This window comes from Malurus melanocephalus, unplaced genomic scaffold (assembly GCF_030028575.1).
Source record: "Malurus melanocephalus ecotype Western Australia unplaced genomic scaffold, MMel_1.1 scaffold_359, whole genome shotgun sequence".
NCBI lineage: Eukaryota > Metazoa > Chordata > Aves > Passeriformes > Maluridae > Malurus > Malurus melanocephalus.
The window spans coordinates 147573-170327 of record NW_026623591.1 but is presented as its reverse complement, the minus strand read 5'-3'; the positions used below and the strand labels follow the sequence as shown (position 1 = coordinate 170327).

The following is a 22755-nucleotide window of genomic DNA, read 5'->3' as shown; positions in this document are numbered from 1 at the left end:
CAGAACCCAGGCAGCAGCACTGGGTTATTTGTGTTTCAGCCCCCTCAGGAGAGCAGTGAGCCCCTGCAGCACCCCCTTTAAGTGCTCAGAAAAGCATTGGAAATGTAATTTTATCTAAAGAATAGATACAGGAGGATGTGTCCACGCAATGCCTGCAAAAACTCATTTTAGTCCCTACGTGCAACACAGTCCCTCTCCCAAACACTTCATCGTGCCCCCCCAGAAACAAGACTGTATTTATCTCCAAGAAATCAGCACAAACCCATGGTTTCCAACAAATACCCTGCATTTTTTGTGCTTGAAAAGAGGAGCAGTGCAGCCCTGCTCGCTGGGGGTTGGTGTCTTACGTGAGTCGTAAAATCCAGCCCCGGGGAGAGAAGTTACCTTTGCTGTAAAACAATCCACCGACTGGATTTCACAATCTTTGTCGTCTTTCTCTCCCCACAGCAATATTTTTACGGTGTTTGCCCTCAAACCAGTTTTTTGTCAGCCGACGTGTGTAATTACCACCAGACAGGTTTTGGATAACCCATCCCCTGGTGCAGCTTTTCCTCCCACCCTAATCTGCCCAATCTTCCAAACTTGCTTTGAAAGCTGACCTCTTTTGGACCTCAAGATTTTAAATTATTGAAACAAAAGTCAATTTAAAATTGCTTTCTGAATTTGAAGGTTGCTAATCCCTGGAAGTGTCCAAGACCAGGTTGGAYGGGGCTTGGAATGATGTAGGATAGTGGCAGGTGTCCCTGCCCGTGGCAGGGGGTGGAATGACATGGGCTTTGGGGTCCCTTCCAGCACAAACCATTCTGGGATTCCTGGATTCTATGACCAAGGCAGGGAGTAGTAAGTGCTGACCAGGATTTGTTTTGGGTTTTATCCCAGGGACGAAAAAAAAAGTGTCAATGACAGATAATTTGGCAGTGGCTGKCAGATGGGAGCTGGGGAAGCCCCAGCTCAGCTGACCCGTGCCCAAGGCTGGTGCTGCTCACGCCCCATCTGGGCACRGCACCCTGGCACAGGGGGCTGCAGTTCTGATGCCAAAGCTCRGGACTCAGCCAGCAAAGCCCGGGCTCCTGCAGAGCTCCCTGGGGTTYGTTTGAAAGGTAAAAGAGCACTGCTTGCTGCCACCTCCACCCACAGCACCACAGCCAGAAGGAACTCCTCCCCGGCACCTGCGTGAAGCAAGAGCAGGCAGGATTTGTCCCTTGGATTGGGAAACCTGGTGCTCCACTGCACCTTCGAGCAGCCCCCAAACGAAAACCTGGCTTGGTGCTGCCTGCAGAAGTGTGGGAATTGTCTTTATAACCTCCCACCTGCACTTGCACAGGTCCCAGAAGCCAGGGAATCTCATGGGCCACTGTCTTGGCCTGCCAGGCAAGGGCATGGAATCAGATGATCTTTAGGATCCCTTTCAACCCGAACCATTCTGGGATTCTGTGATACCATGACCTCTCCTGCCCATGCAAACCCTCACTGTAGCCCAGTTCGTGGACAGCTGCACCCACCACACCTCCACCAGCTTCGGGGATCTGCTCCAAGAACCTGGCTCCTKCTCTCAGCTCCACCATCAGCGACAGCTGTGGGGTCACCATCRGGGTCTGTGCAGTCCTACCCATCTTCATAGGATCACTGAGGTTGGAGAAACCTTCCAAGATCACTGAGTCCAGCCTGTGATCTACCCCCACCTTGTCACCCAGCCAAGAGTGCCACGTCCAGTCGTTTCTTGGACACCTCCAGGGCTCGGGGCTCCAAACCTCCCTGGGCAGCCCCTSCCACCCTTTCCATGGAGAAATTCCTCCTGATGTTTGACTTGAAGTCTTGGCTGCAAGACCATGTGTGTCATGCGTTTGGACATCAAGAGGGACATGTGTGGGGACAGGAATGCTGATGCATTTCCCTCTGGCAGGGCTGGGAGRAGAGGAGCAGAGGCTGAGGACAGCCCAGGACCATGCAGCACAGGGCAAAGGTGATTCCTCCTATCAGACCTTYGCCATTCCCTGGCACCGCTTCCCCAAAGTGGAAACTTGTGATGGGAAAGCTCTGTGGGTAGTCATTGAAAAGGTCTGAGCTAATAAAATTCAATTTGTTTAAATGTTATTGCTACAGCAACACAACATACATTGAAACAAAATGCTTTGTTTGATGAAAAACTGGGATGATTTAGGACAGCATGCAATTCTGAAGCCTTGAGAGGTGTTTCTCCAGGGAGGGACTTYGCATTTTTTCACATTGGCTCTGTGGCATGGCCATCCCTGATGGTGGGAAATGGCTCTGATGTGGCAGGGCCGAGGCACCAGCACCACACTCACCACGGCTTCACCCTTTGCAAGGCTCATCACCCCCTCAGAGGCGGCAGCGATGCCTTGGCATGGGGCAGACAAAGCCAAACCTCTGTTTCTGGGACCACCCATCCATCCTGGAGACCCCACKGTCACCTGCATCAGCAAGGATAACCATGGTGACCCTCCAAGAGGTACAGGCAGATCTGCATTCCTGAAAATGTTTAAATCCTTAAATTACAGCCCAAGGATGCAATATTTCTTGAGAATCTTTCTCTAGGAGCTCAGAGAAGTCCTGGAGCACAGGACAGACACCAAGTTAGGCTCAGAAGTCACATTTACATAGCCACACAAGTCTCCAGCTTTTTAGATGGGGATCATAGTGTAGGATACAAAAGGAAGAGGCCACATAGCCTCTTTGTCATGTGCATTATTGTTTTAATATCAYTCTTTCCATTGCATCCCAAGCAAAAATCACTTAAGTTACAATTCAGGCGGCAGACAGAGCACCAATGTTGTTATATTAAGATTACTTTTGCTGCCCATTTTGCCACCAGCAGGAGCACTTAAAAACTCCCCTTAACACCCAGCATAGATGTGGAGCTGCTGGAAGAGCAGAACATCCTGCATCCCAGCTATTTGCAGGTTTGCCACATTTTAGGGAAGCCAAGCAATCTAACTCTGATCCATGCAGTCTTTTTTTGCTGCTGTCTGGGTTTTTGGCAGACGCGAGGAATTCACAGAAATATTCCTGCATCTTGGGAGCTTCAGCTCTGTAGCGATGTGCCCGTCCATCTGCTCCAAATCTTGTGTTTCTGCAGGTTATTTTCTCATTTAATGCATCTTGGTGGTCCCAGGGGCCCAGGGATTGTCTCTGCTCTTGGCTTCTCTGTTCCCAGACCAGCTCTAGGGCTGATAAACTCAGAGCTGGTCCAGATGCTCAAGACCCTGATTAGGAACAGGCCAACTTCCAGCTCCAGCACGCCTCGCAGCTGTAGGGTCTGGCTGCAGGTTGGGGCTCGTGATGGGGATGTTTGGGGTGGATCTTTGGAAAAGGTGGCACATGGTCATGAACTGTATCTCACAGAATGGTTTGGGTTGGGAGGAACCCTTTGTTCCAACCCCTGCCATGGGCAGGGACACCTYCCACTGTCCCAGGCTGCTCCCAGCCCCAATGTCCAGCCTGGCCTTGGACACTGCCAGGGATCCAGGGGCAGCCACAGCTGCTCTGGGCACCCTGTGCCAGGGCYTCCCCACCCTCACAGACARCAATTCCTTCCCAGTTTCTGATCTAAATGATAAATGTTCCTGAATCCAGCTTTTTGAGGCTCAGTTTCAAGCCCACCATTGCTTGAAGCAGGGGGAGAAGGGGARGKGTGCAGGGAATGRACACCATTGGGGAGCCAAGGCACCTCCACTKRTGATGGGCCAGGGAGTGAATTTCCCACCAAGTCCTGCTCCCTGGAAGTGTTGGCTSTGGGAGGGRGTGAGTCCCCAGGGGAGTTTGGACRTCTGTGGTGCTTCCTTGTGCCCTRTGAGTCCTTCAYTTARAGGGAGAAGATGCTCTGGCTTTAGGGAAGTGGAGGGGGAGYGTGGGGAGCAGAGGACCATGAAGGAGACATMAATTTCCTTGTGGGATCCTGGTGGTGTTGCCACTCCTTGTTTCACCWTCCATCTCTTTTTTYCCCTCTGTTTCCCTCCCTCAGGCCAGGACAAGATGCAGACATTTCAGTTAGCCAAAAATTAATTGTCTTGGGTTTGAGAAGCGTTTTCCAGAGACCTCTGAGTAAACTTGCTTTTTCTGAGATTGGCTCAGTTGGTCAGAACATGGTGCTGGTAACGCCAAGGGTGTGGTTTCAATCCCTGCATGGGCCACTCACTTAGGAGTTGGACTGGATGACCTTTGTGGGTCTTGTCCAACCCAGAATATTCTGTGATTTTGTGATAAACATCTTGAGTGTCATTTTCAAAGACTATTTTTAACAGGCTGCAGTCATTGGCTGCCCTCGTTGCTGCAGCATTGGATGGAATGGATGAGATTAAATCAGGGGTTCCTCTAACAGACCCCCAGGCCCAGCGGGGGTAGGACACAAACAGATGGGAAATCCTCTTTGGACAGAGGATGGGGAGCAGGGAGGGGATACTGTGGAGGCAACCCCTTATCCATGGAGCTCCGAGCCCTTTGCACCTCTCCCACATCCTCCGTCCCACCACAGAAGGGATGGGGAGAGGGACCAATCCCAGCTGGAGCAGCAGCAGATATGACCCAGCACCAGGGGCACAGAGCAGCCCCACAGAGCCCCCCTGAGCTGCATCCCCACCCTGAGGGATGTCCTGCTCCCACCACCCACCCACACATCCCTTCTCTCCCACCCCAAACAAAAGGACCGTCCCTCCCAGAGCAGCAGAGGCGACAGCGCGCACCCACAAAGAGATGGGGAAATGTCAAGCTTTAAACATTTATTACTCAGATGATGCATTTTATAGCATACAGTGGGTCTGGATGTTCTATAAACAAAGACTGAATTGCCACAAAGAGTTATGAGCTCCCTTGTTTTAACAGTCTCTGAAATGCTGAAAACGATGAGTTTGTGATTTCTCTAAGTATGAATATCTAGTCTTTACTCTTCCCAAAACCTTTTTCCATTTTTTTTTAAAATMTTTTCAAAATTTTTTTAAAGCGCTTAGTTTAACAAATACGATTAAATTAAAAATGTTGCTTTTTCAAATGCAAATAAATACATTAAAAAAAAAAAAAAAGAGAATTGCTAGCGTTAACTCCGTGCTCTGAAGGACACCGCAGCTCCCTTGGCTATCAACAGTGGACTTTGAAACCCTTAGTATAATTTCTTCTGAAAAAATACTGAAAATCTCACCAGGACTGCCTAATAGCTATCACCAAGAAGAGCAAAATTAGTGTAAAGCCATAAAATACCCAGCAGGGAAATTAAAAAAAAATCATATTTAAGATTTTGAGAGATCTCCAAGTGAGGGGTGTTATAAAAATAAGCATGAAAATAAATCATAAGTTATTCTGACAAGTTTTCTTTCAAAGCCGTCAATCATGCTAAGAATAGATACTAATTAATCTCYTTCAGGGAAAGAGGGGAACCAAGCAAATCACTTACTTTTCCATTATTTTCCCCCATTTTTGTTTCACCTCCACATACACAAGACTTCTCCAAACCACAGTGAAATCCCTCATGGAGAAACCAAGCAAGTCACTTTCTATGTAGCAAAACCCATCAGTTTGGAAAGATTTTTACCAGGAATGAGGTGAGTTAGACACTGGGGAGCCTGTCAGGGAGTCAGCAAACCCGCTCTGCATCCAGGGAATTGGGCACAGAGGTGATGCTGCTGCCACTCGCTGTCACACCACCCCAAGGTTTGGCCCCACACACATTTGGCCCGAGGGGTTATTTTCCCCTTTGCTGACGTAGTTGTATGGGGACAACACAGTAAAACCCCACACAGATATTTTTATTGAGCAGCAAAGATGGAATCTGGCTGATCTGGGGAGATGGAGCCGGTGGCTTCGCACCTAAAAATACACATTAGAGAATTACGCTCTTTGGCGACCGTTTCTAAAAGTAAGCCAAAAGAAAATAAAAAACCAAAAAGAGATCAGGATCCCCAGGTGCTCTCACCCCAAAAATTCCCCAGCGCTGCTCCCCATCCTGCCCATCAAATGTCCTCGTGGTGCCTCTTTTCCCAACATGCTGCCCTGGTGAGTGATGCCATGCGCCCGTCGGCTTCCAGCTGATGGACTTCAGAAAGATACCATCGGCAACATGTAATTTTTGGGAAAAAAACCCATTTTTGGTCAACATTTTGATTTGCAGTCATCAACAGTGTGATTGATGTACCAAAGCAGTTAATGGCTGGATGAACATATGTTAATAGTGGAGATAAATGGTGAGACATTAAAAAACAATGGATTTTACACACACAAGTTCTTCATTTCCAGTACTGGAAGGGAAAGTCATGGGCCAAGCCTGGTCAGAGGGGGTTGCAGGATTGCCCCACAGTGAGAAAACTGAATAAACTCTCACAGTAGGTAGGGGGTAGGGAAATGCTTTAGGACAAATACTGCCCTGTGGCTTACACTTTGACTCCAAATGCTTTTTGATGCACTGATGGGTGAAAATTCAAGTTTTTAGAAACAGAATCCCCAATTCTTTGTGTTTTTCTTTCTTTTTTTTTCTTCTTTCACTACATCCCAAGTAAAATTCAGTGGCAAGTGAGAAGCTGCAGGGGCCAGGGTGGCAGTCTGGATCACTGCTGGCAGGATTCCTGGCACCCCAACCCAGCAGGTTGCTGTCCCAGCTATAAGACTTTTCTGTAATTAAAAAAAAGGAGAAAAAAAATCAAGACAAAACTGTTTTTCAGGCCTTCTCCCAGAAGACTGACGTTGTGCCTGAGAGCACTTTGATGGGTGTTATATCCCCTTCTTCTCCACTCCTTGAGAGCTCAGGGACCAGGAAAAAACAAAGAGCAATGGGCACAACCCTGAGCCTTGTAATACTGATGGGCTTTGCCGCCTTAATGAAGTTCATCTGCTCATTAATACTATCAAACCACATTGCTGCTAACGAAGCTGACCCAGTGCAAGGCGCCGCCACTGCGTGAAGCTCCTGGGCTCGAATAAGTGAAGCAAAAGTTAATTTTTCCAGACAATTCCAGCGCACTCAGCAATCATTAAACTGCTTTCTGGGTAGGCAGGAAAACCGAAATTCCTGTTTCCGGCTCGCTCGTCTTGCTCCAGGTGCAGAATGAAAACTGGATCAGCAGACAAGCAGATGAAAATTCAGGTAATATCAAACTGCAGCACCACGACTCTCATCTCCTGCAATGCATTTTCTGCTGAAAATTTCTGCCCTTTAAATTTTGCAGCAAAAGCTTCCTCCCCATCGCAGACAGACCAACACATTCATAAGGCACCCGAGAACATACTGCACATCCAAGGAGGTCGTGGTGAAATCCCTCTTCTCTACAAGCCACCAGAAATGCAACATTTTGCTTGGAAAAATGGGTTTGAGCTGCTGAGTTCGGGCCCAGCTTGCCTGGTCCAGGGTCCACGTGCGCCACCACCGCAGCGTAAATTTTCCTATCACTGTAGAGGAAATAAATAGAACAGCGAGAAGAAACCAGGATGGGCTGCCGGCATCACGCCTTCCTCGCTCCTGCAGGCAGGATGGGGCAGCCTGCACCCTCACCARGCTTCATCAGAAAAAGCACCTGGAAGGATCTCCTAAGTCGAAGTGTTGCTTGAAYAGCACATGAGGAGCCCCCCGAGTGTTTTCCGTGATTCATGGAGCGATGTGCCAGCGTGGCGTTCTTCGGACCAGACTCTGCCCCTCCGGGTGGCACCTCACCATCGTCCCCACAGCCATCCTCTCCCTCGGGGTGCTCCAGCATTGAGCCAGGAGGGGATCCTGGAGCAACCTGGGGATCCCTGAGCACGCTCTGCCTCTGTGAAGATGTCCCCCATCCCTCGATGACACTGCCACTTACACCRAGGGTGGGACAGAGCTGCTCCTGCACACCGCACACCTAGGAACGCTGGATAGCATATTCAGCTAGTTAGAAGCCAGGCTCAAAACTTCTATTTTTGGCTTTTTCTATTTTTCCCTCTTCATTTTTCCTCTTTTTTTTTGCTATACACTGCTTGTCTTCTCTTTACCAGTCTCCAAAGAACATCAAACCTTCATTTCTCCCTTGTCCTGTACATTATTAGGCCCAACTATAACAGGCCTGGATTTAAATGTATAATTACAACCATGACAGTAATAACAATAAAGCACTCCTTCAATGGAAACAAAAAATTATTACAAAAAAATTAAATGGTTATAGTGGCTGAGGAATAACGGCGACTTGAACAGCAAGAGCCACAAGAATCCCCTTTTTTTGTAGAGCCCCCAGCTCAAAGGACACATGTCTCAGTCCACCGAGGAGGTTACTGGCAAGGTGACGGTGGCTACGTAACTTCTGCAGTGGCTTTAGGACTCCTTTAAAACACTCCTTCTGCTTCARCATCTTCACATAAACTGTCACCCAGCTCGAGGGAAGGTGCTGCTCTCCCCTTCCCCGAGCTGCTCACAAATGTCCGTCCGACAATACAACAAGATAAGAAGAAATTAYGAATGCTCGAGAAAAAGAGAACCCAGTGCAAATAAGAAAGTCATCCCGCTCTCCAATCTGCCTCCGAAGGGGTGGCGGGTAGGTTGGGGAACACACAGAAAGTCGAAAACAAGAGAAGGGCGGGGGGGACCTAACGCAAGCCCCGCTTGACAAAAGCCATCAATTACGAGCGTCTGGTGTAGTGTGTGCCTGGCTTTGTCCTCCCGAGACATCTGCTGCCTGCTGTCTCCTGCCAGTTGGCCAGGGCAAGGCAGGAGGACGGCGTGAAACAATACTAGCCCCCACTTAGATTATGTTTTTTTTTTTTTTCCTTTTCCAAATTCTCTGTCTTCTTTCGAAAGCCAAACAATAACCCGGCGGGATGCGCTGCTGCTGCTTGAGCAATGAGTTCAGAAAAAGAAACCCCTAAAACAAAACCACGGCAGGGAGGAGGGGTGGCACTTGGCGACGCGGCTGAAAAAGAAACATGCTGMTCCCTCCCCACCCCACAAACGTATTCTCGAGCATGCTGGGGTTTGGTCTGCTGGGGGATTTAAATCAAAAAAAGCTCTTGCCGGGTCCCGTCAAAGCACATGTCTTCTTCTCGTCCCTTACCACCCCACCTCGCCCTGCCCCTCAAGCTGTCAGTTTCTGGATGGTCTTGTTGTAGTACTGCGTGATGGTGGGCGTCAGGGGGTTCCAGTTGTTGGCGTGCAGCTCGATGACCTCCAGCAGCAGGGACCGTGTCAGCATGGACTCGGAGGGACACAGCATCTTGTCACGCGCAATCGCCAGCAGCTCCGTCATCATCTCGGGCAGCTGCTCCTCCAGCAGCCGGCCRGTGCTCTGCAGCTGTTGGGAGAAGAAGGGGTCAGCCATGGATTATTGATCCTTGTGTGTCCCTTCCAGCTTGAGACAGCCTATGATTCTATCACCCCATGACATTGAAACAAGCTCGGGCTTTTTACAGACACCTCACATCCCTTCAATTCTCCCCTGCCCAGTGCAGGGGAGGTTAAAGGCGTTGTGGCTTTTGAAAACCAAAACCACCCAGCAGCAGGTTCCAAGGGCTGAACACGAAGGGTGAGGTTTTCAAAAGCATCCGCACCAGGCTGCTGGAGGAGTGAATGGTTCAGCTCCCACTGACTTCAAAGGCGGCAGCGACGGATTGCTTTTGAAAAAAAAAAAAATCCCACCTAAAAATCATGCTATTGTCAAAACAAAGTGCAGGCTGTGATGTGGTATTCCTGCCTTCTACCTGGCCCTTCATTTACTCGCTGATTCAGAGCTCCCAGTGACTCCCAGTCATTAGCTGGAATAAGCACAACGCTCCTGTGTGCATAACAAATCCTGCCCTGCCGAGATCTGCATTTATACCTGTCGTGCTGCTTTGCTGAAGACAGCCAAGGGCTTTTTCTGAAACAATTACTACTTGAAGAGCCTCCATCGAGCAGCATAAGGCCTAAGTGGTTACACAGAGATGGTCCAAGCTTGGGATGGACAGCAATGTGTCCACCATCATGGGAGGCTTCCCAAAGCAGAGCTCCCCAAAGTCCTCACCCTAAAAATTGAATGCTCCTCCTCATCTGCTTTGCTGAATTTTAACTGTTCAGGCTGCAACTTCAACTGYTCTCTGCAAGGAAAGCATCTAGCCCCATGGGCAAATCATTTCCCAAAAATATAACCAATAAAACTCTGCTATATTTCACAGAACCATGAAATCAAATAGGCTGCAAAAGACCTCCAAGGTCATTGARTCCAGCTTGTGACTGATCACCATCTTGTCAATCAGACCAGAGCACTGAGTGCCATGTCCAGTCTGATTTCTCTGCAAAACTGCTGAGCACAGCTCYCTGTGTGAGTCATGGGGCAGCTTTCACCCCAATATTCCTGTTTGAATGTGCTTGAAAAGCTGATGGAGGGTGAGATTTGGAGGACTCAGGATGTAATTTTGTGATGGGAGTCCAGCAATCAAACCTTTTGCATCCATTTACATGCATCAGGAGTCCAGTGGCAGAGTCTTAAGAGCCATCTCTCATCTCACAGTGGTCTTTTATCTACACTGTCCTYGTGAGACCCCACCTGGAGTTCTGGATCCAGCTCCAGAGACCTCAGAACAGGAAAGATCTGGAGCTGCTGCAGCCAGGCCAGAGGAGGCCATGGAGATGCTGCCAGGGCTGGAGCCCCTCTGCTCTGGAGCCAGGCTGGGAGAGCTGGGGGTGCTCACCTGGACAAGAGAAGGCTCCAGGGAGAGCTCAGAGCCCCTTTTGGGGCCTAAAGGGGCTCCAGGAGAGCTGGACAGGGACTGGGGACAAGGGCTGCAGGGACAGGACACAGGGAATGGCTTGGCAGTGCCAGAGGGCGGGGATGGATGGGATATTGGGAAGGAATTGCTGTCTGGGAGGGTGGGGAGGCCCTGGCACAGGGCCTGCTTGGAGACATTGTGGCTGTCCTTATTTCTTGTTCCAGGCCAGGTTGGACGGGGCTGGGAGCAACCTGGGACAGTGAGGGATGCCCATGATCATTGCAGTTGGATTCAATGAACTTGAAAGGTCCCTTCCAACCCAAACCATTTGATGATTCCATAATGCAAAGGCAGCAGAGATGTCTGGGTCTTGAAACATCTGACAGCTGTGTGAAACACGCGTGGCCAAGCCCAGGGGGTGAGGCAGTGAGGGTCAGGGCAGGTGTAGAGGTTCTTCCCTACCTCCATGGAGCAGCAAAGCACAGCATCCTCCTTCACATCCTGAGATTGCAACAACTGCAAAACAGAGAAGAGAGAAGCAGTGAGAAATGCATGACCTCCTCCTCTTCTTCCTCCTCCTCCTCCTCTCTTAGGACCTTCCTTCTATCTTTGTCCAGCTTGGCTTTTGACCCTTCCATGAGAAAAGAACTTAAAATCAGAAAGAATGGAGAAAAGAGACTGTCCACACAAAAATTTATGATAAGCAGTGACAAAACACAGGGTAAAATTTAGATTAACAACTTCCACCATAGATTTTTTTTAGGTTACACTGCTTATTTTGTCCCATGGCAGGCAGTGAGCAAACACACTCACTTCAAACACGGAGGGAATAAAGGCAACCATCAGTCCACAACACAGGGAGCAGCTGCTTGGAAAGGAAGGGCTCTGCCACCCACCCCTGTGTGCACCTCTCCATCCCCTTGGAGACATTTCTCACAGCCACAAAACTGCCTGATGGGAAAGGGTCACATCCTACACATCATAATTACTACGGTTCCTTCCAGAACAATTATATGGCAGTGCAAGGGTGAGGAGTGCCAGTGAAACTACAGAGTGTCAGGTACACCTGCTCCAACCCTGCCCTTCCAGGTGAACTCTGTTACAAACCGGGGTTTGCAAGCAGGAGCAGCTTTCAGAAAGACCCCAAATGTAGCTGTGCATGGCACRGCATGGTGCAGGAAGGTGCTSATCTCCCCTRGTTCAGGAAGAGTTGACAGCTCCAYCTGACAACAGCAAAGTGCAGGAGCTCAGTGTGTCTCACCCCACAAATGCTGAAACCACAAGCAAGGACTCTCAAAACAGGACCAAAAATACACATTTTTCTTTGTTTTAATCTTTGTAAATATTATAGGTACTGGCAACAATTGAAGTTACAGCCACTTCCATCCCATCACTTTGGGATGAACAAGCCCTGATGGCTCTGAGATAATCCCTGTGTSCAGTAACCACTGAGCAAAAGGAGAAAAAATGGGAAAACTTCTCATTYTTCCCCAAAAATGGGCTTCACTAGTATCTGAGATTCACTAGAGAAAGGCAGGCTTTTAAAAGCGGATGAACTGATTAAAACTGCCCGTATAAAAATGGCTCAGCATAACRAAATGTTACTCCAAAGTCACATCCGTTAGTTAAAATCAGAATTGTGACTCTCAGCSTTATCATCTCTCCTTCCCACTCTTGTTTTCCCATGTTTCCTTTCCTCCACAAATAAACGTCAGTTTGTTTACCAGCTCCACAACGGCTGGAAAATAGATAGGGGAAAAAAGAGGTAAAGCAAGGAATTATCACTGCTCTCAAGAGTTTTGTCTTCACCATCTCCTGTTTTCRGCAGACGGAAGATTGTTCACTTTGAAGATGGTGTTTACAGCATCTTGATGAGCACGTTGTCCATCGGTTTTATCTCTCACTAGCCAAAGCCTCAGCCAGGGTTTTCAAATCATGCAATGTTTTTTTTCTCCCCCCACCTCCCGTTTATCTTTCTGCTGAGTTGTTTGGAAAACGTTAGTTAAGCCCAAGCCGCGTGGTCTGAGATAAGTTCTCACAAACCGTTCACAGATTCTTCACAAGAAAACATGAGATTATTTTAAACACAACACCACCAACAACAAAAAAATCAGTTAGGGAAAAATATAAACAGGCGGTAGTTCAGATATTCCCTCCTGGGGTATTAAGCTCATGAGCGTGGCACAAAGCAGGGCTGCAAATAAAATAACAGACAACACCTTTTAACAACACCTTGCTCATTTTTGCTATTCTTTAATAAAGAATGTAACACGAAAACTAAAGCATGAAAGTAGAGATAGGATTGATCAAGAGGGACCTAAGTGACCCAGCTCCAGCCCTTCCTCTGCCGTGGTCTCTTCAGTGATCCTGCTCCCTGCCCAGGGAGAAAGGCTGCAACTTCACTAACCCCAGCTTCCCACACACGGGGTTGGGATGTGCCTCCCCACCTCAACAGGTGTTTGTGAGAATGAACATGTCCCTGATAAGTGCTCAGACACTTGGCTAATGAGAAATAGTCTCACCAGCCTGTGATGAAACAGAGAACACATCCTACCCCCAGCCTTGGGCAGATACCCTCCAAATTCACAAGGCTCTCATGGATACTGAGGTGACTCGGCTGAACAAGGAGAATGAATGTGCTCCTTTGAGCCCATCAGGTGCCATGTGCCCCACCTTGTCCATCCAGGTACCATGCACTGCACCTCATCCACCCAGGATCCACCAGCTCCATTGCTCCAGAGGCACCACCTGTTCCACCATCCATCCAGGTACCACGTGCTCCACTCCATCCATCCAAGGCACCTCGTCCACCAAAGTACCACACACTCTACTGCTCCCTCAGGGCACCAGGAGATCCCAGTGTGAAGCTKTACAGGTGAGCCCCTGCCTGAGACAGAGCCCCACCAAGCCCAGGCACATTCCTGTGTTACAGGGGACAGCTCAGCAGTCAGMTCTGCTCCAAATCCATGGCCACAGATGCATCAGTGCAACAGACCAGAGCCCGGAGGACCAGAACAACATCGGAGTTTCTCTGCATGTTGCTGACCACGTTTGCAGCACACTGGGGTGTAGGCACTGTCTGCTTCTGACCCCTGCATGACAGGGCAGGAGGAGGTCAGAGAGCCTGGCACAGACCCTGCACCTCGCACGGACTGTGCTGCCTGGGATCCCACCAGGGATGTCCTCACCCATCAATGACAATTAGTATGTATTTCTCACAGGGTATTTCATCCCCACCAATGGTGTAAGCACCGAGCAAAGCACTGGGGTGGTTCCTTCAGCCAGAGCACAGTGTTTCCCAAGACTCAGTGACCCCTGAGTCTGAACTGACCAGGGCTGCAAGGAAAAACAGTGAAAACGCTGTSAAAGCTCCAGGGAAATCACAGCCCTAAAGTCCTGGCACTCGTGTGACCACCCGGCCAACTGCATTCACTGTTTGCAGTCTAATTCATATTTACTTAAAATATTTTAAGGTAAGCACTCTATACGCATTAAATTAGCACTCCCACATTGGAATTATTATTTATTTAACTATTTATAGCTGCTCCTCCCTGCTGCATGCCTCTGCCCAACTCCCACTACGGGCACCATCCCATCCCATCCCTCTCCACCCGCAGGGCTCAAACCAGTTGGTGGACGTGGACGGGGGATCTGAAAGAGCAGCATGAGGCAGATGGCAGGGCAGGTGAGCCGGGACTCACGCGCTCTCAGCTCAACCTGTAATCATCCCCCGGAGGCTGGGGCTGTCTGCGAGAAAAGCTTCCCTTTGCTCTCCAGCCGGTTTCCCCCGTATCGGGCGAAGCCGGGCAATGAAAGCAGCAGTTCCTGCTGGAAARCAGACAAAGAGTCTGCCTGATTTCCTAAGAGAGGAGGCTGCATGCCAGAATCTGCCCGGCCAGTCATATAATACCCAGCCTGGGTTGCGAAAGGATTCTCACTTTTGTTTCTGGTGCTGGACTCACTGCCTTGCAGACTGGTGGGAGATACCAGGCGCCTCCTCTTTCAAATTTCTATGTCACACTGACAGACGAGCACTGGGCAAGGTCCTCTGCAGGGCCAGTGTGCCCAGGTGGGCTCTGGGTGCTAAATATTTGCATAAGGAACCCAAAGCGAGTTTTAGGGTCTGCTGCTGGAAGTGCTGTGTGTTGTGGGGATTTGCAGCGCCTTGCAGGATGGTTCTGGAGTGTAACAGGTTTCCATGGTGTGCCATTGGGACCCATCTCCCCTCCATGGCCCCAGAACCTTCTCTTTACACCTTTACAGAGAAGCACCACAAGCCACATGGRGTGGACATGCAGCCATGGCTGAAGGACCACAGGAGCCCCAAAACTGCAGCTGTGTCTCACCAYGGACAGAAGCAGCCTGGTCCTCCTGAACAGCAATGGATGCACAAACGTGGGCTGCAGACTGCCACGAGCAAACCAGAAAGCAAAGACAATGGGACTCGCCCCAAATATTTGGCTTTATTATCTGCTTTCTGAGATCGCCTGGCCTGCTGAGAAGCTGAAGAGCTTACCTGGAATTCTCAGGGGTGCCCACGCCACGAGGAGGACAAGAGAACCYGCCCCGCCGCCCCTTATCGCCACACCACGCGGATTTAATTGTGTTCTTCAGCAGTTCTCCCCAGGAGATGGGGTGGGAGCAGCCCAAGGCACACATCACCCTTTCCAGATGCAACGATACCTCTCCAGCAAGGCAGTGCTAATTACTGTGTACCCTATCGCTTGCAAAATGACACACAAGCAACGCCGGCCACTAACTACCCCTTAGCATGCAGGGTTTTGTGATGCTTTGGTGATGACAACAGYGTGAAAGTGCAAGAAACTTGGAAAATATCCTCCCAGAGCCACGGGGAGGCTGGGGTGAGACCCAAGGAAAGCTGGGCTGACCGCAGCCCACGCGCCGCTCGCCTTCGCTCCCCCGACGGGCATTTTGGGTTTGTGCGTCCAGCGGCAACACGCACGGACACCCAGGCAGCCTCAGGCGGCACGCTGCCCACAGGTATGCTTTTCATCTGCACCTGGGTCGCAAGGAGCTGCCTCCCAGTGTTCACCACCCCCAGGGATTGTGGACCATGGCCACAGGGGAAAACAGAGACATATTTCCATGAGGAAGTGAAAAACGAGTTACTTGTGGCACTTGGAGCTTAAGCAGAATGGACTCACTGTAGTGGAAGTGTGGCAGAGATGGTGCTTCCCAGGCCTGTTTTTAATCAGAAAGGGCTTTGGGAAGGGCCCTGATGGACTCTGCCCCCTGACAGATGGATCTGTTCCAGCTCTGTGCTCAGCATCATCATGAAGACCTCCTTTATGTGGGGTGGGCTTACAAGATAAGGACAAAGGTTTTAATAGGGCCTGTAGCCAAAGGACAAGGCGCGGTAGTCTTTAACTAAAAAAGGGGAGATTGAGACTGAATAGATGGAAGAACTTGTTTATGATGAGGGTGGGAGGCTCTAGCACAGGTTTCCCAGAGCAGCTGTGGCTGCCCCAGGATCCCTGGAAGTGTTCCAGGCCAGGTTGGATGGGGCTTGGAGCACTCTGGGATAATGGGAGCTGTCCCTGCCCATGGCAGGGGGTAGATTGGGATGAGATTTAAAGGTTCCTTCCATCCCAAACCATTCTGTGGTTCTGTGATCATCCCTACAACCAACAGCGCAGCTCAGGCGCTAACTCAGCTCTGCAGGACCGCAGCTGGGGAGCTGCTGCTCCCCAAACCTCCTGGAATCCCCCCAGTCTGCTGGGTGGGTCCTGCTGGGAGCACAGGCCAATTCTGCTTCAYGGGCTCTCTGCAGACAGACATCAGCAGCAATTTTGTGCCTTTCCTGGTCTTTAAGGAAGATGACAGAGGTAAGATCCATGGGGCTGCCTGGCTCTCCATGGTGAGAGTCACGCACTTGTCTGACACACAGGCAACGCTGCAGCTCCACTTTTCTTCTTGTCACAGGGCACGGGGTGGTGGAAATGGCCAGGACTGGGGGAAGCGTGGAGTACAAACAAGGGTGTGGGGATGGGTGATTGCAAAACGCTCCACCACAGCGTCAGTTTCAGGATTTCTACAATTTGCTACCAACAGATGTATCAGTTCCTTGAYCCAGGGCATTGGAAGGGCAGCTGAGCTCATCCTGTGCCCACCAACAAGCTGTGCCAGTGCCCCCTCTCTAAAGAGCTCCTCTCTGGGAGCGAGGGAAGTCAGACAAAACTGACTTTCTCCAGAGAAGAAACAAGTGACCACATGGAAACAGACCCTTACAAGTTCAAGTGACACCWCTTCTGCTCACCCATGTGATGCTGAGGTTGCCCAAACTCAGTTTTGGGGCCAGCCTTTCCCTTACAGACCCACCTGTGCTGATCTCCACACAAGGCACGGGCTCTGCCGTGCTCCAAAGTGTGATTTGTTGGGATCTGAAAACACAGTTGAGCTGGGAGAAGCAGTCTGTGTCCAGATGCTTCCACTAGCAATGGTGCTTCTCTCCCCATTTCCTTGTGCTCACACCTCCCTGGGGATGTGGGAAGTCTTGCAGCCTACAGAAGACGCACAATGTGCCACCAAGATCATGCACCTYATGGAGGGAGCTCTCTTCCCAGCTCCTGCCTGGTGTTTTGTGGTGTCAGCCTGGTGAGGATGTTCTGATAGCAATTCCTGCTGCTCCATCARGAACAGGCCACCTCTGCTGATGCCACAAGCAGCTTGCCCAGACGAGGGACACAGCGGGGAAGGAGCTTTGTGCTGGAGCTGCTTGTGCCTGCATGGCTGCATCAGCGCCATGCCCACAGCAGGCCCTTTCTGTAACACATTCTGGATAACCTAAACGAGTTTTGGTGGCTCCTTTTACAAGGATGTRTTCCTCTCAGCTCAGGAGGAGACTTCTGTTCTCCTATTACACAACCAGGACTCCCTGGGAGGATGGTAAGAAGAGATTAGTTTGTTTATTGCATCGAGTAAACCAAAATGTTGGTTATCCTCCTTGTCAGGCTCCTGAGGAATTCAGAGATACTTAACAGCAAATTGAATTAAGGCCAGAGGAACAAAATCCTGTACCCAGTCGTGGGAAACTCCTCCTACTCCTTTCCACTGTGGACAAGGGAAACCATGAAACACGACACTCTCTCTCCCCGGATCTGGAACGGCAGAAGGAATTCCTGCGAAGATGGAAACCATTAAGGGGCAATTACTGGAGACAATGATGAAGAAAATCTGGTCACTCATCAAGCCAGATGCTGCAATCCAACAGTAGCCCGGTGGTTWCACATCCCCTGGCTGGAGGTGGACGTCCAGGACCCGAAGGTGAGCAGAAGGGACGGGCAGAGCCACCCGGTCTGGGTGCACAGGGAGTTCAAGCCACCCAGACGGCTGGCTTCATCCTGCCCGTCCGAAGACATAATAACCCTGGGAGAGGAGGATGTGATCTCATCCCAAGGGTCCCGGGGAAACACAAAACATGGAAAGAAACAGTGGCGAGACCATGGTGCTTGATTGCAGCGGGCTCCACCCTGGCTGGCCAGAGGCTCCGCGCTTTCCTGGCTCTGCAGAGGCAGCGAGCAAGCGGCGGCAGACGCAAATAGTTGTGTTTACATCCCATTGAAAGGGTTTTTGGGAACTAACAATGCCTGGTACGGAGGGCGAGGGAGAAAAACAAAGCCACGCGAGGAGGAGGGACCATCCTGTGAGATGGTATCTGGCTTCACTTCTTTATCTGTGCAAATTGCTTCCTCTGCCTTCTCCGCGGGTCCCAGAGAAAAAGGGTGGCATTTTCCCTCCCCTATTGAAGATACACCATCAGGGTTTGAATGCTGGGACTAAACGAGTCCTGTGGCTTTCCAAGAATATGTTCCTRCACAGAAAATACTCAACAGGGCAGCTGGGCTTAAAGGCATCGGGCAGCCCAGCCCTCCTCGGCTTGGCCTGCCCTCCTCTGCCCCCARATAACCCCAGACCTCCTCCACCTTGCCATGCCCTTTGATCAAAATGGYCAGGATTAAAGGAAATTTGTTTCTTTCTCAAGCTGCATTCATAGCAGTGGTTTTGACAGCACAGCTTTGGGGGTCTGGGGGAGTGGGAGCTTTTAGCATGGTTGATTATCTATGGCAGCATGGAGGTACAGGGACACACAGGGACACACAGGGACACACAGGGACACGCAGGGACCCCTGCCCTGCGTGGTCCCATAGACAGGCACCCACCCAGCTCTTTGCAGACCCTGCTCCTGCTCTCTGCCTCCTGTGGTGGCTCTGAAAGCCCACCTCCCCTTCACATCCACATGCCCCACTGCTCCAAAGCCCAGACTTCCTTCCCAGCTCTTCCCTGTCTTYAGCCTGCATCTCCTGGGCTCCCAAGACAATTCCCCACTTGTTCTCCCCATTTCTTCTTCCTCCCCGTGCCCCTGAGCCCAGTCCCTCTTCTGCACTCCTTCCCTGAAATCTCTTCCATCCCGTACCTACAGCCCTCATTCCTCCTCCATCCTTTCCCAGATAAAACACTTCCCAATTTGTCCCAGCCCCACCGGACTGGACATTAAACCTTTGCTTTTTGCAGAACCAGATAAGGGGGACCAGAAAGAGACTTCTGTGAGGATGTTAAGTCCCCTTTTTCATAAAGGACATATTTTCTCGGTTCAAATCTGGTCTCATGGGGCTTCCTGAGTGGAAGTGTGGTGTGGGGTCAAGATCCAACCCCCTTGGTGCTTTTGCTCATTTTATAAAGCAAAAACTTCAGTTTCCTTCTCTGACTCGGAGAATGATATTAAAAATCCTAGCATCTCATTATACTGTCAAAGACCCTTTTTGCGACTCAAAAGGCTGATGCTTTTTAAAAAGTGAGAGTGATTAACAAAACCCAACACAACCCACGTTAAAAGATACAATTTTCTTTTCCAAAGAGCACCACCCTCCTCGCTCATCCGACTGCAGCCGGGAAAGGCTTTCCTTTTTCTTCCTCTGAAGGAGACAGTGAAAAGGCAGTGCCCTCTTGAAGTTCAGACGTTAATTACCGTGTTAGAATATTTTGCTAAATTACGCAGCATGGCCCCAGGAGATAACAGGCACTAAGAGAAGGGAGGGGAGTGGATGCCCGTCTACACGCCGCACCGCAGACTCAGACGTGGGGGGAAGGCAATTAGACGGGGAGTATTTATCCTCCCTGCACCACCACCCCGAGGCTTTCAGTTAGCAGCGTGTACCAAGGCAGGCAAGCYATGGGAGCGTGCCAAGATTTTAAACGATGCTGAAATGGGACTGTCTCTGCCAACCAGACTGGAGGTAGGAGACAACTCCTGCAGAGCAGCAACTGTCCTGCCTGCTGCCAGGCTCTGATCCCTGCTGATTCACAGCGCCTGGGAGCTGCCCTCCATCCCCAGGGGTGGCACTAAGATCCTGAAAGCATCCGTCTTGGGTCACCGATCACCACATCCCTCTCACGGGGATACTGCCAGGGAACCCCCCCAGCCTCAGCAGCAATMACCCCCTGGAGCTGGAGGGATCTCTGTGAATTGGTCTGCAGTCTCCTGCACGGATTTTAGCAGTTTAATCAGTCTTTTTTGGKATGAGCTGCTTCCAGGGCTGGCTCTGAACCTGCCCCAGAACAGTGCTGCCTGTGGGGGATCAGAGTGAGGTGCTGCCAGGGCTGCTCCCTGCCACCCCTGATATCCAGTCCCTTTCTGTCCAAGCCAGAACAGCCAGGTGGGGAAAACAACGAGTAGGATGGCTGGATCAGAAGGTTGAAGCCTTRGGGTTCCAACCCAACTCTGCCTGAAGGCTGGGGATGAAGGATACCGAGTTGTTATCCCTGAACTGGCCCAATTTAGCATCCTCATCCATGATGTGGAGGAGGTGAGGAGCACGGTCTTGTGAAGGTCAGAGAAGACACCGAGTTTGGGATGTACTGAAATGTGATCAAGGAGCTGCCAAACAGAGGGACCTCAGTGGGGTGAAGGAAAGTGTCAAGAAGAAACTTAGAACTTTCAACAAAAAATCAGCCCTGTGCAGGAGAGGAGCACAGGGAGATGGGTAAGGGGTGGGATAGGACCCTTCCTGTGTCTCCTGCCCCTGTGGGACTCCAGCTGGCGAGGCACCTCGAGGGACCACGGCGGCATTATTGCCACATGGCATCACCTTGAGCCCCAGTTCCACCTGGAGCCAGTTTTTCCACCTCCCTGCTCTGCTGCCACAGGCACTGCTCAGGTTTCCYGGCTGCTAAAAGGCTCTGTGAGAACAAACAAACCCATCCAGAGCACCAGCCTGGCACCAGCTGCCTGGGCTGCAAGGGGCTGCTCCTGGCCGGGGATGTGGCAGGGATGTGGCAGCTCCCAGCCCCAGAGGCACCTCCTGGGCTGGTGTCCCAACAACATCCGCTGAGGATGAGACTGCGACACCAGAGGAGGCAAACCTCCCAGCAGCACTCAGCAACAGCCACACTGACTACGATCCCTCCCTCCCGGCAGACTTCAGATGTCACCAAGAACTGGGCTGGGCCCCTCAGGATCCAGTGCTAATGCTCCCTGTCCCCAGCAGCACCAGGGCATGAAGAAGGGAGCGCACCGAGCTGGGGTGGCTGTGGCCACCCCACAGATTCACACACAGACATGGGAGCACCGAGCGGGATGAGGGACAGCCAGCGCCARCCACGCTTAGGAAACAGCTAGGGAAGGCAAAAGTGGTGACAATCAGTGAACAATAGATGGCAAATAATATTATTTATCATCTCTACATCTTCAGTTGCCACGGGGCATTTCTTGCACCATGCACAGGGCTCTGATGGTTCAACTGACATTTGCTGCTCYCTCGCCTTAACCACCCATTTTCTACATTTTGCTGACTATGTTGAAATCCACAGAAAAGAAGAAATATGGCCAGGCTATAAGAACTAAAGGCCCTTAGTTATTCTCCTGGCTTTAGTTGGTTTTGGGGGACAYGCACCATGAAGGATTGTTGGAGCTTGGCTCAGCGTGGTCCTTGGTGTTTGGACACAGAGCAGAGCCTCTGGAGCAGAAAGGATGTCCACAGGTTCACTCCTCAGCATCCTGGAAGGGCTGAAGGAGATGTTCAGGGGCAAATTTAGACTGATTTCATGAATTAAGGGAGGTCAGAGTCAAGTGAGCTATAGGGCTGGAAGGAGGGAGGGGGACATTCCTCTGGATTAAGACCGCCATGCACAAGGGACAGGACAACGTCCCAACACAGCTAAAAGAGATGTCACTGATAAAGGGCTGATGGAAAGACGTGGTCCTGCAAGATGCCACCACTGGTCCCAAGTTAGAACAGCCAGGCCTGGAAGCAGGCAAGGGCCAAACCCACAGTGCCCTGGCTGCAGCATAACCATCCCTGGGGAAAGCCTTTATCCCAGGAACAATGCCCTCTTCCAGCTCGCCCTCGATTCCCCGAAGCTCTGGGRGAAGAATAGGAGGAAAGAGATTTTATTTCTATTTAACATCTCTGCTTTGTTATTCTTTTCCCAGGMTTCCCAGATCTGATTGCCGCCAATAGTCCTCTCATTCTCATCTGCAAAGGGTTCTCCTCCTTTCCCCAATTGTCTCCAGTCTGATCTTTGCACCTACCTTTGGCACCCATTGCTCTTCTAAAACCTAAAATATGCACTGTTCCAGGCAGAAAAACATCTTTTGGTCCAAACCACTGTCCAAATGCACTGTGTTCCATTAAACCATTGCAATGAGAGCTGGACCCACCTTTTACTTCCTTTGGCAAAGCATCTCTTTGCCTAAAATCCCAATGCTGACCCCACCTGACTGTGCTGTGAGGAYTGAGACTCTCAGTCTGCACAAACCTCACCCCAAAACCCTCAGTAACAGTTATGGAAATGGAACATTTTCATTTGGTAGGGATTGTGCTCCTGGGAGATGCCATCACAGTGTTGGAYATGATGGCAGGCCCTTCCCTCTCCCCCTGTTCTGAGCTCCAGTGATGGGAGAGGATGCAGCAGAACCCCCGGGGATGGGGACACCGTGGGGACTGTGTTTGTGCCACCCAAAACACTGTCTGGGTGAGGAGGCAGCTCTGAGCCAAATCTCCTCGGCCATGCTGGGCACTGAGGTCTGCCAGCTTCCCCGAGGACAGTGATGGGCGCCGGCCGGGTCGATCAGCCAGCAAACATCAGCCAGCAAAC

The 22755-nt window shown here is 50.7% G+C and overlaps 1 protein-coding gene across 3 annotated transcripts in view; it reads right to left on the bottom strand.

The window, feature by feature from the left end:
* Positions 1-4719: 4719 nt before the first annotated feature.
* The window catches only part of CTIF (cap binding complex dependent translation initiation factor), a 150021-nt gene continuing 131985 nt past the window's right edge, over positions 4720-22755 (bottom strand). For all 3 annotated transcript variants that reach the window (XM_057378443.1, XM_057378445.1, XM_057378446.1), the window contains exons 11-12: positions 11104-11157; positions 4720-9248 (exon numbers count right to left, since the gene is read on the bottom strand). In XM_057378443.1, coding sequence (XP_057234426.1) covers positions 9033-9248; positions 11104-11157 — 270 coding nt within the window. In that variant the 3' untranslated portion in view covers positions 4720-9032. The remainder of the gene's footprint in view (positions 9249-11103; positions 11158-22755) is intronic.